General features: G+C 31.8%; 1 protein-coding gene across 2 annotated transcripts; it reads right to left on the minus strand.

Annotated features, from left to right (window-relative positions):
• Window positions 1-6,143: 6,143 nt before the first annotated feature.
• On the minus strand, window positions 6,144-18,713 carry LOC145746290 (serine/threonine-protein kinase Nek8-like). 2 transcript variants are annotated; one of them, XM_082564542.1, is made up of 28 exons: window positions 18,485-18,713; window positions 17,933-18,113; window positions 17,260-17,377; window positions 16,657-16,782; window positions 16,337-16,510; window positions 15,766-15,881; window positions 15,328-15,459; window positions 14,660-14,861; window positions 13,938-14,175; window positions 13,379-13,595; window positions 13,055-13,209; window positions 12,484-12,688; window positions 11,946-12,084; window positions 11,197-11,297; window positions 10,995-11,119; window positions 10,823-10,910; window positions 10,173-10,345; window positions 10,036-10,097; window positions 9,796-9,919; window positions 8,871-9,027; window positions 8,368-8,487; window positions 7,998-8,056; window positions 7,875-7,928; window positions 7,725-7,815; window positions 7,352-7,442; window positions 7,187-7,250; window positions 6,906-7,083; window positions 6,144-6,569 (listed from the first exon to the last, which is right to left on the minus strand). In XM_082564542.1, the coding sequence occupies exons 1-28, from the start codon at window positions 18,532-18,534 to the stop codon at window positions 6,507-6,509; spliced, it is 3,603 nt and encodes a 1,200-aa protein (XP_082420668.1). In that variant the 5' UTR covers window positions 18,535-18,713; the 3' UTR covers window positions 6,144-6,506. The 2 variants fall into 2 exon arrangements, with proteins under 2 accessions (XP_082420668.1, XP_082420669.1); XM_082564543.1 differs by lacking the exons at window positions 6,144-6,569; window positions 6,906-7,083; window positions 7,187-7,250; ... (2 more) ...; window positions 7,875-7,928; window positions 7,998-8,056 and having other exon boundaries at window positions 8,473-8,607.
• Window positions 18,714-19,422: the final 709 nt, after the last annotated feature.

Consider the following 19,422-nt stretch of genomic DNA (forward strand, 5'->3'; position numbering starts at 1 on the left):
AGGTCGTGGGTTCAATCCCCATTGATCTTATGCTGTAGCGCCCTTAAGTAAGGCGCTATAAACGGTATAACCTCCTGCTGAGCTAGCACCTAATCAGCAGCATAATTAACGGGCAAGTATAATCTATAATATCCCAAACTGCTAAAGGCAACTCAAGACTGGGTCGGAGTAACTGATGTTACTCTATGTTTAAGTCGCGCATTCGACTTTCCCACATCAAGGGTAAAGATATATACAAAAAAAAAATACAATAATAAATTGCAAACAGGGGGATTTGATTACAAAACCAAAAGTTTAATTTAAGTATGTCAAACAGTTTTTACTCTTAAACAAAACTAAATATAAAATATTAGATGTAGAAGCATAGCTGCGGCACAAAATAAAGTTACTCAATAAAACCAATATATAAAAAACTATTCATATTTATACAGCAAAATTTAAAATTATTATTTTAGAAATTTATATTGATGTAAAACATCCTAATTGTCTATAACTTCTTATTTTAAAAAAAATGTTAACCCATTTTACTTCAGTTTATAAGTTTAGTAAGCTAAATATATCCAGCAGAACCCATAACACAGAAGTTATGCAGTCCAATTAAACTTAACTCTAACAGCCTAATATAAAAGTTAAGGTTGCAAATTTTGTTATTTAAACTTTACCTAAAATTTCATTAAGAAAGTTAAAGTTTTGATTATTATATAACTCTTTCTAAACCATTTTTTAACACGAGATTACAAAGTTTAATAATTAAGTTTTTTTTTTAATGCTATTCAGCTCTTTGTATAAATATACTGTTCACAAAAACCAAATACATAACAATCTGACAATAGCAAATAATGTTTTATTTACTAGTAAAAAACATTTAAATTAATGCAATTAACAAGTTAACTAGCAGACAAAATCATAAAGTCAGAGCGTTTTCGTCAGTTCGTAAGAAAATAAAAACAGAAAATGTCCGACAGTCTTACGTTCTAACCACGACCTGGCCGCCCTAATACCAACTTAACATTCAATTTAACAACTTAAAATGTTTAATTTTAGGCTAAACTTACAATTTTAAACCCTAAAAATAATTGTTTGTACGTTGAACGAAATAAATTCCCGATTTAATTAGAACCCACCTAGTTAACTAAGGAGTGGATGACTTGGTGCCGAGAACGAGGCTTTTACTCATAATTAATTGGTGTTACTTATTCGTTCCGTTTATCCTCATTGTTTATGCAAAACAATAAAAATTGTCGTAATTAACTTATAAATATAGATAATAATTAATAAATAAAAATATAGAACAAAAAACTATCATCTAGTTGAGATATTTTTTTTCTGCGGTCATAACTTTTAAAATATAAAAATAGTAGCCTTTAAGTATCAAATTATTGGGTTTGGTGACCCTGCCATAACATACTTAAAATCTTTATGTAAACCTTAATACTTTTGACATGTTTTAAATCATTAAATTGATTTTGTCATTTTTTCCCGTCGCATTGTTGTAATATTAATTGTATATCGTATTTATTATATTATTTATATATTTATTTAGAAAAATTACAGAAAACCTTCTAAAATATTCCAGAGTGTTGTTATCCACTTTCTTGTTGTCATCCAGCAAAATAATGTGCTCAAAATCAGAGTAAGGAGTTATTTCTTTTCGTGCAAGAGACCCCATTCCAGCTATGGCAAATTTACATGGAGGTTTTCCTATAATTCCTTCACACTTTTCAGCTATAAATTGCATTATAGAAGTGTATTGACTGGCTATATCATCTTGTATAGCAAAAACAGTTTGTATTTTATCACATTCTAGTTGTTTTAATTTTGCTTTTGATATTTTATAAGGAATATGTTTTAATTGGGACAATTTATTTTCAGTATTTTCTCTCAGTTTTTTAACTTTTTCAGCAACTTTTGCAGAAATATTTCTTAAATTGGCCAAAGGTTGATTTGCTTTTGATATTTTAAGCAAATGTGAGCAAAGGTTATCCAGATCTTTCTTAATTGTTTTAATATTTGAAGGATTTCTCACTATAGCTGAATTTAAAAGTGCACAACTTCTTATCAAGCTCAATTTATCAGGACTTTTCTCCTTATAAAGCAACCCCATTTTGTGAAGAATTTTTGCTGATTCTTGTGGTTTATTTTCCCTCCACTTTCCATCTTGTGTTTCTACACAAAGTTGTTTTAACTCAGCAGCAAGTTTATTTTCCTTCCACTTTCCATCTTGTTTTTCTACACAAAGTTGCTGTAACTTTCCAGATGGTTTTTTTGACTCTGGTAGATATTTTGCCACTTTTAAAATAAATAATGGTGGTTTATCACAAATTTGTCTAACCTCCTTACCAGCTTGTTTATTTGCTAGCCATGTTAAGAATATGACAACAAACAACAATAACCATAGCATTGACAACAAAACCAAAGTTAAAAAAAGTAAACACATCTTTTTAGCAGTTTAAATAAAAGTCCCAAATATTGTTAATTTTAAGCCGTTTAATCTGCACAATTAATTTAAAAAAAAATTTTTTGTTTAATTTTAACAACCTGTGTCATTATCCCTTTTTTTTTTTTTTTAAAGTGTGTATTACATTACATAAACTAGTACTATGACAAAATAGTATACCTCACACCTAAATACTGGTAGGCTTTATTGTAGTTACTATCCATTGTATTTAAATAACAAAAACTGATTGTTGACTTTTCAAACAAAAGAGTTTCATTGTAAGACTTTTAAAAATAATAACTTGAAAAAACATTAAAGTTAATTTTTATTCAACCCTTCAACATAATTTCATGAACAACTTGCAAAATTATACAAAACATCATTTAATAATACAATGGGAAAAAATAATATAATCAAAAAAAAACACCAAAAAAAATCATTTTTTAATTATACTAGCATAATATTGCATTAAAAATGTAACAGATTTAAATTCATATTTTCACTTTTAAATACATTAATATAATTTTTTTACTACTCCTTTTTTATTTTACTTATTATTTTGATTCTTTAACGGTTTTAACAAGTTTAACTTAAAATTGTATTAAAAATTACACTAATAAGTGGATGATAAGAAAATATTTTACCAATTTTGTTCGCCAACAAGATAACAAAAATTTAACAGTTTTACATTGGTTTGCTAATGGAATGAAATAATATCAGATTATAAGCTTAAAGTTTATTGAGTGTTACTGAATTGGTATTGGTATTGGTAGTATATTTGATTAGCTAGTCTGCAATACTTTAAAGCTCTATCACGTTCACCCAATTCTGTGTAAACTTTGCTTAAATCAGCATAAATACCATGTTGTACTATTGTTGGCTTGATCGTTAGTTTGTTGAGTAAAGTTTCTGCTTTGTTGAAGTGTTTTAATGCTCGTTTATGTTTACCAAGAATGAAATTACATGTTCCCATGCCTCGATGTATTTCACACATTTCAGTTGGCCATTTCGAAAGGGTGCTTTCGTCGATCATCGAATGTTTTGAATAAATTGAAAGTGCAGCTTTTAGGTTGTTAAGTTGTCGCTGGGAGTAGCCACAGGATTCTAGTATTGTGAGCTGATATCCAATGTCCCTGTTTAATGTTGGAAATTCTTGAAGAAATAGTTGAGATTTTGTTGCTGTTTCCTGATATCTCTTCAGGGCAGTGAGACATTGCACTTTGACATGAAGACAACATAAATCTAACTCACTTCCAGACTCACTATGAGGTTCAATTAGATTCAGCAACTCCAATGCTTTTTTAAAGTTTTTTTGGTCAAAATAAGCAGTGGCAACATAATATTTAATTGTAAGTCCAATTTTGTCATTTTTTATCTGGTTTAAAGGTTGTTGTTTTTCCCATTCTGATATAACCAGCTTATGTTGATTTAAAGAACCTGCCCAAAAGAAGAAACTTGATGGATAGTAAGATGACAGTTGAAACTTGTTGGTTGTAAGCTTACCTTTAGCGCAAGTATTTATAATTTCAAAACATCTAATAAGACTTCCTGCGCCAACAGCTTCAATTAATTCTTCAGCGGGTTGACAATTTAAACCATCAAAAGTATTCCCTTTATCAATAAAATCATCTTGACCTTGTTTTTTCAGATAAAGTTTAAGTCTAACTTCACAAGCAACTGACAGAGCATACTTAAGAAGATGGGAAGTCTTTGAATCAATTATTTCTTGTTTTTCCAACTCATTTATTGCTTCAAATCCAGTAAAAAAAACTTTGCAAAAGTCACAAATTGTTGTCAATAATATTGATATATCTCTAAACAGCCTTTGTTTCATGTTAAATTGTTCAGTGTTTATGTTCAATGCTTTAAAGGAATCTGTGTGACTTATCTTAATTACCTCGCTTGCTAAAGCTGTAAAGTTCTCAAAAGGATCCATCGATTGAAGTTTTTGTTTAACCAGGTCACAATATTGTTTGTGAATTTCTTCATCTCCATAAATTAAACATGTTCGTTTCAACACAGCAGCTAAGTGATAACCATTATTTAAATCCTCCTCGGAGTCAAGATACTTGATCATTTCACTAGCAGGTTGAATTAGTTCCGTTGACCATGGCTTGTTTAGGGTACCTTCTTGTCTCCCAAACGGAAATATACAAGAAGAAGGTGCCATTCCATCAAAAGAAATTCCTTTGGAATAGCAATCAAAAAACCAACTAATTCCTTTCTTATTGTAATAATCGTTTAAAGATGGAATTGCAACACTTGGAATAATAGTTTCTCCTAAATTCAAGATAATAAAATGAAAAATGACAGAAAACCATCTAAAATATTCCAGACTGCTGTTATCCAATTTCTTGTTGTCATCCAGCAAAATAATGTGCTCAAAATCAGAGTAAGGAGTTATTTCTTTTCGTGCAAGAGACCCCATTCCAGCTATGGCAAATTTACACGAAGGTTTTCCCATGATTTTGTTACACTTTTCAGCAATAAATTGCATGATAGAAGTGTATTGACTGGCTATATCATCTTGTATAGCACAAACTGTTTGTATTTTATCACATTCTAGTTGTTTTAATTTCGCTTCTGATATTTCATAAGGAATATGTTCTAACTGTGACAATTTATTTCCAGTATTTTCTCTCAGTTTTTTAACTTTTTCAGCAACTTTTGCAGAAATATTTCTTAAATTGGCCAAAGGTTGATCTGCTTTTGATATTTTAAGCAAATGTAAGCAAAGATTATCCAGATCTTTCTTAATTGTTTCAACATTTGATGGATTTCTCACTATAGCTGAATTTAAAAGTGCACAACTTCTTATCAAGCTCAATTTATGAGAAGTATTCTCCTTATAAAGCAACCCCATTTTGTGGAGAATTTTTGCTGATTCTTGTGGTTTATTTTCCTTCCATTTTCCATCTTGTGTTTCTACACAAAGTTGTTTTAACTCAGCAGCAAGTTCATTTTTCTTCAACTTCTCATCTTTTGTTTCCACACGAAGTTGTTCCAATTCCGCGGAAAGTTTATTTAATTCTGCATCATACAAGGCTGCGTTTAAAACAATAACTTGTGTTTCTTTACAGAATTGTTGAAACTCAACAGAAAGTTTTTTATCCTTCCACATTGTTATTTCTGTTTTATATTTAAGTTCTTCCAAATCAGGTTGATTTAACTCTTTTAAAACAATTACATCGGTTTCTTCACAGAATTGATTAAACTCTTTCAGTTCTCCCAACATTTGTGCTTGTCCCCAAAATATAAATGGATCTTGCTCCCAAAATGGTAGTGCATCTTCATCAGTTACATAGAACTCAACTCCTGTGCAATATTCTTCGTTATCAGACATGGTGGTTCTCAACTTGCGTTACTTGACAAAATTGTTTAAAATCAGCTAAAAAAGTTTTTTTCGTCCAGAAAAACTTAATTGCAAAACTTAAAATGATAGTTTTAACAGTTCCAACCAATCTGTAGTTCAAATTCAAGCACCAAATTAGATCTTCATCAAATTTCCATCACAATAAAACACAAAATTTAAATAACCTGCAAAAAATTAAAGTTAGCTGTTACAATTTTTAGATACAAAAAAAAAATTCATTTATAAAATAGAATTAACAATTCCAAACTCAAAAAAATTTGCATATTTTATAGCAGAAGCAAGAGGTAGTCAACACAAACACACAATTATGATATCATAATAAAACAGGGCGGAATAAAAGTAATTTACATCGAAAATAAAACAGTTTTAATTTTTGGAAAAACTTAAAAAAAATAAGTGCAAATAAATTGAAGATTGTCATTAAAATATTAATTGTTTAATTAATTAAATAAAATTGAAGACAAAAGTTGTGACTTTTGAAGTAAAAAAAAAGATTAAAATGTTTAAAATAAAATTGACATAGTAACAATGTCACAGTAATTGTTTATTGCTATTGCATCATAGAATGCATTGTTATCAACAAACAAGTAACAGTGGATCTCACTGTTTGTTATTGCAACAATAGTATTATTATTGTAATGTAATAATGGTATAGTATTTAAAGCCGTTTTCATTGTTATTGTAACAATGGCATTATTATTGTAATGAACATATTTTGCTGTTGACACTTTTTTCACTTCCTCTTTTGTTTATCTCAATCTAGAAATAAATTTAAAAATAAAGTAAGTAAGTAATTAACACCAGCAGCGCCATGTAGTGGTTAGAACACTTTCTATACCACACGATGTATAGCAATCGATCCCCACTGATCTCATGCTGTAGCGTCCTTAGGTAAGGCACTAAAAATAGTATGAACTCCGGCTGAGCCAGGCACTTAATCAGCAGCTTAATTACCGGACAATTATAATCTGTATAATATTTTAAACTACTAAAGTCAATTCGACACTGGGTTGGGGTGACTAATGTTACTTTATGTTTAGGATGTGAACTTTTCCACATTGAGGATAAAGATATATAAACAATTACCCCACCTACCTGTTGTTTTACAACACTCTCCAGTTGTTCTCTCAAGACTTGGATCTCACTTCTCATTTTTCTCTCCTGCTCCTCCTTCTCTTTATTATGCTCCTCTCTCATCTTATCCAAAACCTCCTGGTGGTCTCTCCTCAGCTCCTCCAGCTTCTGATCCTGAGTCTTCTTCTCCTCCGATAATCTAAAAAGATTTTACAATAAAGTAAAGGGGACTACTTGTTTGAGATGCAAAATTGAGCTTTCTTCATTGGAAACTAATTTAAAATGTTGTTTAACTTCTTTACCTTTCCAGTTCTTTAGCAAGTTGGATTGGGCTTCTAAAGGGAGATCGACTTCTGGGAGTTTTGACTAAAGTTAAAACAGTATTTTAAAAATATTTCAACTGAGTATGTTTAAATCCTAGTTTGAATTTACAAAAATAAATACTTTCAAAAAAAATTATTTGAAACCTTTTTCGCTTAGGTAAGGACTAGGTTTTGGTGATCTCCGTGGCGACGATTCCTTTGTGGATGTCACGCTTGATCGTGTAGGCCGTGACGGCTTATTTTATAAAAAACAAGTATTTAAATTTAATTCATAAAAGCAATTAAATTTTGTATACAAATCTTAACATTAAATACAAAAAAAGCATTTTTTTTACTGTCAAAAGTGAGGTATGAAACATAAGTAACAAACTGTGATGGCCAATTTTGAAACTTAAGAATAAATACAGTGATAAAGGTAACAGGAAAATATAAAAAAAATCGTTTGAGTAATGATATTTAAAGTTTTACCATACAAAGTACAGAGCAAATTAACTTTATTTAACTTAAGTATTATTACCTCTGCACTCAGAAATCTGTTGTGAGAAGATCTTAAACTTGAGGAATCAGAACTTGAGTCAGATTTGGCCGAAGGAATTCGCTTCGGGATTCTTTAAAAAAAAAATTTAGAATTATTTGGAATTCGAAAACAAATTTTTCATTAACTTACTTTGAGTTTTTAGTTGCTCCTGGTTTAGGGGAAGTTTTAAGTGATTTATTTGATCTAAAAAAGAAAAAACTTTTAATAATTTTGTTTTTACTTTAATTTAAATGCTGTTTAAATCCTATTCACCTTGTGCTGTTAGTTTTGCTTGTTTGGGTTTTGGTTTTAACTTTAATTTCCTCTTCTTTCTAAAAATTAAAAAAAAATGATCTTTAAACCTGGTTTAATTACCATATATATATATTTGATTATTCTTATAATATAAACAGTGTTTTAAATACAGCAAAATGTTAAAAAATTTATTTTTATGTATATATGTTTAAATATTTCAATTTCAAATACAATATAACTATAAAAACAAATTATAAAATGTACTCAATGGATTTTACTTTTATATTTTATTCAACAAACTTAAATAATAAAAATTTAAACCAATACTAAAACAATAAAATTCTTACAACAATATAAACAAACAAACATCACACAACATTTAACTTACTGGATTGTCATAAGCATCTTGCAACTCTCGTTGTATCCAAAGTGGAGTGAGATCAGAATTATCTGAAGTTTCTGAGCTAGCTTCATCGTTGCTACTTATAGAGGGGTGAAGGGAGGGAACCTATGGGTATTTAGGGATTAAAGGTGGGTAAATGTAACTGTTAACCTTACATTTAAAACCAGCAGATTCTTGTGTAAATGGGTTTGGACTAAAGTCTTGGGGTCCCAGGTTTAAATCCTGCTAATGAGGGTTAAAAGTGATTTAATTCAACTGTAAACCTATATATTTAAATCAAAACAATCTAAAGATTGTAATAAATAGATTTGAGAAAAATACCTGAGGTCCTGCGTTCAACTCCTGCTAATAGCATTCTTAATTAATAGTTTAAAATTTCAGAATTAGTTTTTAATTTTCCATCATATTAAATGGTACAGTAATTTAAATCTAATGTTCTTATACACAACCCTATATGAGCTATAGTGACAGACTGCCTTATATTGTACCTGAAGGTTATGAACCCCACTGCTCCTCTTCCTCACATCTTTCTTAGGCTCAGAGCTGAGTGGAGCGTTAGTTTCAACTAGGATAAAAATGTTCTCCCGAAATGGGATCAAGTTATCAAGGAATGCCGACAAGTCTTCCACATTATCACCAGAGTTACTGCAAATATAAATTTTAAAAAGTAAAAATTGTCATAAAATTCAGTAAATAGGTAATATATCTATATATAATAGGGTTTAGTAGGCAATAAATATATAAGTAGAATTTTATAGGCTTACAAAATAAACAAAACTGTTGTTTATGGTGCATGGGTAACATATTGCAAACAAATATTAGTTGAGAGTTGTGACCATATTAGGACAGTTGAAATAATGATTGTGGGCTGGGGTATTGACTGGTAACTTTAAAGAATAAAAGCCCGTTCACACGACAGGGTAACGTTGTGTTGCGTTACAAAACTTTACGAGTTCTAAGGATTTTTTTAAAAATTTTAATAAAAAATATCTAATAAAAGTATACCGCTTACGAAATCTTGCGTAAATTTGCTCCAGCCACAAAACTTTACAAAATCTTACGTAACTTTCGCAAACTTTCGTACGTGTAAACGACTCTGTTCATTTTAAATGTTTGCACAATCTTACATTACGTTACAGACGCCATGTGAACGGGCCTTTTAGTCTTAAATTGCAAGTTTTTGGTCTAATTTTGACTTACAAATGCCTTAAAAATGCCTTAATGTCAACTATAGACTTTGACTTAAAAGTTTGGTGGTAAAATTTATGCCAACCATTCAATATTTAAATTGTATTTGAAATTTAAAATTTAACCCATTTAACTTACTAAATATTTTAATAGTTACAACATTTCTGCTTACTATTTAAAAATCAAAAATTCATTTAAATTAAAAATTTAATTTATTAAACTTACTGAATATTGAGGATAGGTAGGGGTGCAAATATTGTCTCCAGTAAAAGCCTGGGTTGTGATTGGTTTAAAGAACTTGATTGTGATTGGCTGAGAAAATTGTTGTCCAAATTGATGGCTTCGGAATCTGTCAAAATAATTAGTCAAAATTTAAAAAATGTTAATTGATAGAATTTTTGGTACTGAATAAAATTGGGGATAAAATAATATATAAAAAGTTTCTACCACATCTGAAGTGCTTACCATCTAGGTCCTGGATGCTTGAAGATCGACTTATTCCTTCAGATGCTGAATCGGGAAGATAACTAAAAATATTAAAATTTAAAAAAAATTGAAACTTCAAAATCACTCCCAACAAGAATCAAACTCAAGACCCTTACCTTGATCTACTTCTTACACTCATAGTGCTTGCAGAGCTTGTTGACCTTTGGTGACCTTTCTTGGGTGGTTGTAGTAGGGACTTTCCCTTGCTGGGGCCTGACCTGGTCCCCCAATACAGAACTATCCCATTAGAGGTACCAACTGCTGTGTAGTAGGACCCACAAGCTACAGCCTAAGCAAGAATAAATGGTAAATATAATTATAAGGCTGGGATCTAGGTTTCTTTTTTTGCATTGTTTTAGAATGTTTGGAATTAATAAGACCTAATATACTAGGTCTGATTTTGACCACCTATGTCCTATTCTTGAGTAAAATAAATTAAGATACTGTATTTTTTGTTGCTATGTTATAGCATTTTTTTTTGAAAAAAATAGGGTTTTTATATTTTTAATTTGAGGGTAAGCTTTAATGCTGTGTTTAAACTTTCTGTAAACACTGGACTTTAGAGCAAAAAGTGTGGCATTGACGCAGCTTGAACCCGAAACCTTTCGGCTCCAATCGCTGTCATAACTGCTATACCACACTACCAGAGTCTATGCTGTAGAAACAATAGCTACACAAAGACTTATAGTCATATGTTAACTTATCTAATTTAAAGCTAGATATAGTACCCCAAGTTTGAACAAAAGATTAATTCTAGCAAACTCACCAATATCTCGGGTTGTTTAATGGTTTTTACCAAGTAAGGAGAAAGATGAGTTTTGCTGTCTCCAGTTCCCATTTGTCCTTCAATATTACTAAAAAATAACAAGTTTTAATACTTTTTGGTTCCAAAAAATATTTGTCCGATTATTGGGGCAAATATTAATGTTTATCCTCACCTTCCTAACACATAAACATGATCCGGTTCACTGAGCACGACCGTGTGATCGGTTCCCATGGAAACGTCGACAACTCCTTTGATGGATTTAATCGCCGTGGGAACCTTTCTGCTCTCTACCTCTGTCTGTGGTTAAAAATACAAACACTTTCTAAAAATTAAATAACTCTGGTAAATTTACTACTGAAAATTTAAGAATTTACCTTTTTCAGTCGATTACTGAAAGCCATAAGAAAACCTGATCGTTCATTTAAACCAAGTTTGTTGTGCTTGTTATTTCCACATGCCAGCAATGTTCCTATATCTAATAAAACATACAATGTTGTGGGTTAAACTTATAAAGCATTAGACATTCTATCCTTTTAACCTAAAATTTAAGACTTAATTCTTGTTACTTACCGGCAGCACAGTCCCTACAGTGTTGTAGTCAGAACACTTCTTACACTACATGAGATCCTGGGTTTGAACCCCAGTGATCTCATGCTGTAGCACCCTTGAGTAAAGCGCAATAAATGGTATAAACTCCTGCTGAGCCACCACCTAATTAGCATCATAATTATAGGGTAATTATAATATATAATATCCCAAACTGTCACATGCACTTTGAGACTGGGTTAAAGTAACTGATGTTACTCTATGTTTCTGTCATCAAAGATAAAAATATATACAAAAAAACTATATCTGTTATAATACAAAGTTATAAGCAAACCCTATAGTAAGCTGGGCAGTTTAAATTAGGTATTTTTTTTAATATTATATGCATACTTCTTATAACTAACATATCTTAATACCCAGGGCACTAATACAACAAACACTCACAACTTAAAACTGGGAAAAAATATTAAAAGTTATTTTATCGCTACCAGTCACCTGTTTACATTAATGATTAATGAACTTCACATTTAAAACAAACAAACAACTCTACAGTTAATATTTATCCTCAACCACCAACCTGTAATAAAAATGGTTGAGTCCGCCCCACACCTCACATCTCTGATGGATTGGTTGATAAAAACTTGTTTGGGTTCAAGTGAGTTTGCTTCGCTATTTGTCCCTAACCTACCATGTTCTCCACTACCCCATGAGTATATCTGTGTTTAGGTAAATAGTTGTAAATTAATTAACCTATTGAGTGAAAATTATCAATAATTTTATTAATGTAATTATAGTTACAATAGGCTGGGTTTAAAGACTATATCTATATATATATATCCTTAAAGGCTGATATATATATTTATATGTTTGTTTAATTTATAGGCCTTTAAAACGAATAAAACTGCCATTTGTGGTGTGCAGGTTAATTATCACTGACAATTATTATTCGGGAGTTGTGACCATATTTTGACAATTTGAATGCTAATCTTAAAAAGGGCTACTGCTTGGAGTTTTTACAACTATTACAGATTTAAAACAATATCGAAATTGTGAAGGGTAAATTAAATAGGGTATTTGAAATAACACCACAAATTAAAAACAACAGGACTTCTAACCTCTCCTTCTGTGCCAAGAATGACAACATGCCGGTGACCACATGCCACGGTTGCAACATCAATAGCAAGTAATGGTTCCACGAGTCGTGGCCTGATGGCACTGTTGGTGTCATTGTGCCCAAGGCATCCTTCTCTGCCATCCCCACATGTCATCGTGATTCCATTGTCAGAGAGGAACACACTGAAGTTGTGACCACAACTTGCTCTAAAAAGTAAATAAAACAAAGTTAGGCTATAACATTTAATGCAATAAACAACTACTCAAATTATTAATAAAAACTTTTTTTTATAATTATTTATTCTCAATGTGGAAAGGTCTACTTCATGGCCTTAACATAGAGTAATATTAGTTGCCCTGACCCAGTCTCAAGTTTCCTGTGGCAGTTTGGGATATTATAGATTATAATTGTCCGATAATTACGCTGCTGATAAAGTGTTGGCTCAGCAGGAGTTTATACCGTTTATAGCACCTTACTCAAAAGCACAACATCATGAGAGCAGTTAGGATTGAATCTTTACTGCAAAAAAACATATTTTTCGAAACTATAAACTGTGAAGAAACCAAACTTACGAGACAATCGATTTCCCTTTTAGGGCATCCACTAGTTGGGGTTTTGTGACCGTTTCTATGTGACCTTGACCCAGTTGCCCGTAAGTGTTTTCACCCCAGCTATAAACCACCCTCTCCATGGCAACCACCAGAACATGGTTCAAACCAACTGACACCTGAAACACCATTATATTAAAAAATTTGAAATCAGCGTTTCCAAACAATTTATCTTAAATTCAGTGTTCCCAAACAATTTACCCTTTAATTAGTGTTCCCAAACAATTTACCTTAAAATCAGTGTTTCCCAACAATTTACCTTAAAATTAGTGTTTCCCAACAATTTACCTGTCTGATTTTAATCTTTGACGGAAACCCTTCAATCGGGGTCAAGTTCATTTGTGCGGTGTCATAAAGATACAAAACTGACCTCGTGCCCTCTGCTCTTTTTCTCTCATTCGACCCTCGTGACCCTGGGGTCACATGAGGTCGTTCCTCGATCCCAAATCGAGTTAGAAGTTCAGGTAACCGTGACGATTCTAGTTGACCTGCTGTTGGCCTTTGTCTAAAATAAAATAAGATTTTAAGGTAATATTTCATTTTTTTTAATCAAAAATTGTTTTCTGTTTATTTATGCCCAATGTGGAAGGTCAAATGTGTAACCTAAACATAGAGTAACATCAGTTAATCTGACCCAGTCTTGAGTTGCTTGTGGTAGTTTGGGATATTATAGATTATAATTGCCCGATAGTTATGCTGCTGATTAAGTGCTGGCTCAGCAGAAGTTCATACCATTTATTGCACCTTACGTTAGAATGCTACAGCATTAAAGCAGTAGGGATTAAACCCAGAACCTTGTGTGGCAAAGCCAAGTGTACTACTATACCACGCTGCTGGTTTAACTTACTCTGGATATTTGTTGAGCATATCTTTCACCAACTTTCTGAAGTCCGATGAGTAGTCTCCTCTAATTGGTGCAATCTGACCATTCATGATCTTGTGGACCAATGCCGGAAGGTTTGTGCCCTCGAATGTGCGCTGACGAGTGGCCATCTCATAAAGTATGCACCCTAGTGCCCAAATGTCCGATTTAACGTCGTACGATTTTCCCTCGCAGATTTCAGGTGAAATGTAATGAGGAGTTCCTAGAAAATATAATTTAAAGTTTATCTTATTATTGGTATAGTAAGAGCCTAGAGTTATCTTTACTCCTTAGCTCAGTTTTAAATTGCTTTGTGGAAAGATTGACTTCACAACCTAAACATAGAGTAACATTAGTTACCCTGACCCAGTCTTAAGATGACTTTGGTAGTTTGGAATATTATAGATTATATTTGCCCAATAATTAAAAAGCCTTTGAGTACAGCACTTTAAACGGTATGAACTTCTGCTGAGCCAGCACTAATCAGCAGCATAATTATCGGGAAATTATAATCAAGAACATCCCAAACTGCCAAAGTCAATGCGAAACTGGGTTGGAGTAACTGATGTTACTCTATGTTTAAGCTAAAGATATATACAAAAAAAATTAAACTGTTTGTACCAAACACTACACTGGTAATATTTTACCTGATGATAATGCTTAAGCATATTCATAATACAATTAAAATATGAACAATATAAACCAACCTAATACAGTATCAGCCGCCTTATTAGTTGACATCACTTTAGAAACACCAAAATCCCCAATCTTCAACGTCCCTTCTTTAGTGAGAAAAATATTGGCAGTTTTTAAATCCCGATGTAAAACTTTTTGTTCATGCATGTAAGATATTCCAGCTACTATTTGTACAAACATTGATAATATTGTTTTCTCTTCAAGAGGACTTTCCTGAAAAATTGAAAAATAATTGAGAAAATTTACAACTATTATATTTTTTAAATTGTCATAAAATTTACTTCTATTTGTATATAAATTTATCCTCGATGTGAGAAGGACAAATGCACAACCTAAACATTAAGTAACATCAGTTACCATGACCCAGTCTCGAGTTGTATGTAAAGTTTGGGATATTATAGATTATAATTGCCCGATAATTATGCTGCTGATTAAGTGCTGGCTCAGCAGGAGTTCATACCGTTTATAGCGCCTTACTCAAGGGCACCACAGCATGAGAGCAGTGGGAATTGAACCCACGACCTCATGTGTGGTGTAGCAATTGTTCTTACCGCTAGACCATGCTGCCGGTGATTATCAACTACTAAGTTAAGTCTAAATAACTCTTAACTTATAAACCACACTGTAGCAAGATATTTCCTTTTCAAATCAACTTATAACTTCACACATATGATCTTACCCTCTTAGTAAGAAACTGAGCTAATGTTCCATCATCAGCATATTCCATCTCTATCATAAGAACCCCATTCTCTTCAAATGTGTCGTAATAACAAATTATGTTTGGGTGGTTTAACATTGCCAGCACTCTGGTCTGTAGGATGGAAAAGTTACTTTGCCAAGTTTATCAAAATTTGTTTAAATATAATAAAACACCCATTTTTAAAAAAAAATACTGTGAGCCAAAATAAATATTTTCAAAAATTTTTATGCTATATATCATGAAGCTTAGTGGTTGATAAAGATATAGTTAGAACTTTCGTCTGTGATACATGGGTAACATATGTAATCTAAATATTTACATAACTTAATTGAACACTTAAATTTTTATGACATACAGCTCATAAAAACTGTAATTTTCAACTGTTTTAAATAGAAGAAACTTGGAACTTAATTTTACCTCATTCATGGCCATCAACCTCTCCTGTCCATTTAACTCAGTCATGTTTATTTCTTTTAACACAACCAGTGAGTTGTCGTCCTTCTTCTTATACAACACTGCTGTGCCAAATGCTCCTGTAAAATAAATTTACATTTATCAATGTTAAAATAAGCTAAAATCTATATATATACTTTAATTGCAATGTGTTTTAGTAGGAGTAAAACCCAAGACCCCTACAGGCAATAATAAAATGATATGGCCAGTAAATAAGCTATACCTTAATTTAAAAATTTAATCTTTTTACAATTTAGTCGTAGTAGGATTCAAACCCAAGACCCTTTGGGCCATTGCAAATTACACAGCCAGTTAGCCATAAAAAAATAAAAGTTAGGTTCTTTTTGGCTCCAATTTTTTAATGATGGCAAACACTGCATGATTGTTACAATAACAAAAACATAACCATTGTTAACTTCAAACTAGGTCAGAGCAATAACAGTTCACAAATTTAAATTGTTAAGTCAACTTGCACTTAAAGGACAATTCAAAATTTAACTAAAAATAATAAACTTACAAAATTTTCATTTCTTACCTTTTCCAACCATTCTGATCTTTTCAAAAAGATCGATTGTTTGGTAAGAACCATTACTCCAACTCCGCAGTTTGTCTGATTTAAAATATATTTCGCTTACGGAAACCCTGTTGCCGTTTAATTCAACAAATGTGTCCGAACCCAGAAGCTCCTTTGATATTGAAACCGGAACCCCTAAAAAAAGTCAAAAAAGAAAAGTTTAACCAATCTGAGTTATTCGAATTGTTTTAACAATTAGAATATAAAGCCTGTCATTTAACAACAAAGATATAACAGATATTTAGAAAACAGAAATGCCTAATGTAAGGGATTAAACCCACCAAGTAGTTTATTGAGTTGTGAAACAAATGTGTTTTGAAGTTGGGATCCTGTTGCCATCAAATCCAACCGACAATTCCTTGATTTTACATCAACAAATTTGCTGAATAATATACTGAAGAATTTACCTAAAAAAAGTAGATGAAAAGGTTAACATGTAACACAAAAAGTGTATTACAACACTAGCTAGCAATAAAGATAACTTAAATTATTTAAAACTTTAAAAACGCTAGCCAACAGACCACCCTATGATCATGATTTAGTCACAACTTTCAACTAATATTTGCTGCTAGAATACATGTATATCTATATAATAAGGTTTATTAAGCTCTATTACATATTTAACTTAAGTAGTTAGTTTAAGTTTTTCTGCATTTTTTTTTGTTTTATTTTTTTAATATTACAATAATGCGACGGGAAACAATGACAAAATCAATTTAATGATTTAAAACATGCCAAAAGTAATAACGTTTACACAAAGATTTTATAGTACATTATGACATGGTCACCAAACCCAGATTTAGATTCTTTATTTAACACAAAAGTGTCTCAATTACGCATTTAAACATTAAGTAACATCTAAGACACAATAAGTTTAAACTCACCAGGCCACTGTTGTGATGAAATATCTGGACTTAATCCCAAACTTCCTTTGTTGTTGTTTGAGTGGACAATCAGCATTCCACTCGACTTGCAAGTTAACATACAAGCAACTGATTCAACCTGGGTGAAAATAAGGAAAATTTTGTTCAAAAATGTAAAGCATATTTTACAAAAGCAATCAGAACTTGTTTAGTTAGATGATGATAAACAAAACTGAACCGGCAGCGTGGGGTAGTAGTAAGAACACTTGCTACACCGCTAATGAGGTCGTGGGTTCAATCCCCACTGATCTCATGCTGTAGCTCCCTTGAGTAAGGTGCTATAAACGGTGTGAACTCCTGCTGAGCCAGCACTTAATCAGCAGCATAATTACCGGGCAATTATAATCTCTATAATATCCCAAACTGCCACAGGCAACTCAAGACTGGTTCGGAGTAACTGATGTTACTCTATGTTTAAGTCGCGCATTCGACTTTCCCACATCAAGGATAAAAATATATACAAAAAAATGGAATAAAATTGATACCAGTACATAAGAAATCCAACCAAAAACAGCTTTTTTAAATAAAAATATAAAATATATAGTTGGTGAGATATTGATTTAAATACTTGAATAAAAAAATAAACTCAAGTAAGGCTTTTTTATTTAAAGACGATTTAATTTAACATAATCACCTTTTGTCCTGTGTCCAAAGAAGCACAAATAAGAGACAGAAGTGAATCAAAAGTAACGGTTTCATAATTATAAAGAACAGCAACAACATTTTGGTTCACTGATTTCTCAAGTACTGCGGCATATTTACATCTGCTCGAGATTAGCAGCAATCTTGTAGCGGGTTGTAATGATGAACTGATTCTAAAATTAAAAAAAATATCAAGTTTGAATAACCAGTTAACTTTTGGTAGTTCGGGATATTATAGGTTGATTATAAATAGTTGATAATTAAGCTGCTGATTAAGTGTTGGCACAGCAGAAGTTCATACCGTTTATAGCGCCTTAATCAAAGGCCCTACTGCGTTAGAGCAGTGGAAACCAAACCCAGGACCTTATGAAGAGTAGGAAGGGTTCTTACCACTACACCATGCTGCCGGCAAGGATTCTTAAAGGTGCTACAGCAGAATAGCATGGGGGATCAAACCCAAGACCTCATATAGTGTAGCCAAGTGTTTTAACCACTACATTACACTGCTGGTTACACATTTTTACATAAGATGCAAATTTTCTACCTTGCTCCGCTTTTGTTGTTAATTATCGTCGTCGGTTCCTTGACGTTCATTCCAGACACTGAGCAACTTCTTCCTACACTTTTACTTGGTTGATTTGTGTTTGTGACGTCATTATTAGAGTGATTGTTAGTGTTTTGTGATGTCACATTTGTTTGTTTTGGTCGAGGAGAAACACTCCGTGAACGTTGGGGTTTTACTTTCAGAATGTTGAGCTTTTTTGGAGGAGTATTTCGTTCATCTCTTAACATCATTTAAATTGAAAATTAATGAATCACAATTCAAAACAAATCCTTGCATAAGATCATTTATTTCAAGTCTGCAAAAAATCAAAAATTTTTTTTATATAAATCCAATCTTTATCTTTTTTTTTGTATTTATTATTTACAATGTGAAAAGGTCAACTTCATGACCTAAACATAGAGTACCCAGTAATTAACCTATCTTTATCCTCGATGTGGGAAAGTCGAATGCGCGACCTATACATAGAGTAACATTAGTTACTCCGACCCAGTCTGCCAGTCTTAAGTCTGTAAGTTGAGTTATGTAGTTTGAGATATTATAGAAGTGTTCTTACCAATAATTTTCTGTAATGAACTAACACGAAAATATTAATTTTATTTTCAAACTCTTTGCAATACTTTTTGGTTTTAATTTTAAACTTCCTCAAAAGTTAATTCGCAAATTTTAGTTGGCATTTGGTGGCGATGGTTACGTAAGAGGTGATTTCCCATGTTAACCAGCGCCGCGTCGCGGTGATGACTTGTGACGTAACAATGATGCTATGTATGACGTCATAACAGCACGTTTTTCACTTTATAAAAACGCCTAAAACTAAGAAGGGAATTATTTTTAGTTTTAAGAAATCGTAATTATGAATTTTTACAGGTTTTAGTTAAAAACAAATCTTGTTATCCTCATATTCTGGAATAAAATACGCG

The sequence above is a fragment of the Corella eumyota genome, chromosome 3, assembly GCF_963082875.1.
Source record: "Corella eumyota chromosome 3, kaCorEumy4.1, whole genome shotgun sequence".
NCBI lineage: Eukaryota > Metazoa > Chordata > Ascidiacea > Phlebobranchia > Corellidae > Corella > Corella eumyota.

Excerpts from the sequence above, each read along its gene's own strand:
- LOC145746290 (XM_082564542.1), bottom strand. The coding sequence starts at position 18,534 with ATGAACGTCAAGGAACCGACGACGATAATTAACAACAAAAGCGGAGCA. Across the intron at positions 13,210-13,378 it reads CAAAGATTAAAATCAGACAG|GTGTCAGTTGGTTTGAACCA; the intron begins GTAAATTGTTGG and ends ATGGTGTTTCAG. Across the intron at positions 7,084-7,186 it reads CTTGCTAAAGAACTGGAAAG|ATTATCGGAGGAGAAGAAGA; the intron begins GTAAAGAAGTTA and ends AAATCTTTTTAG.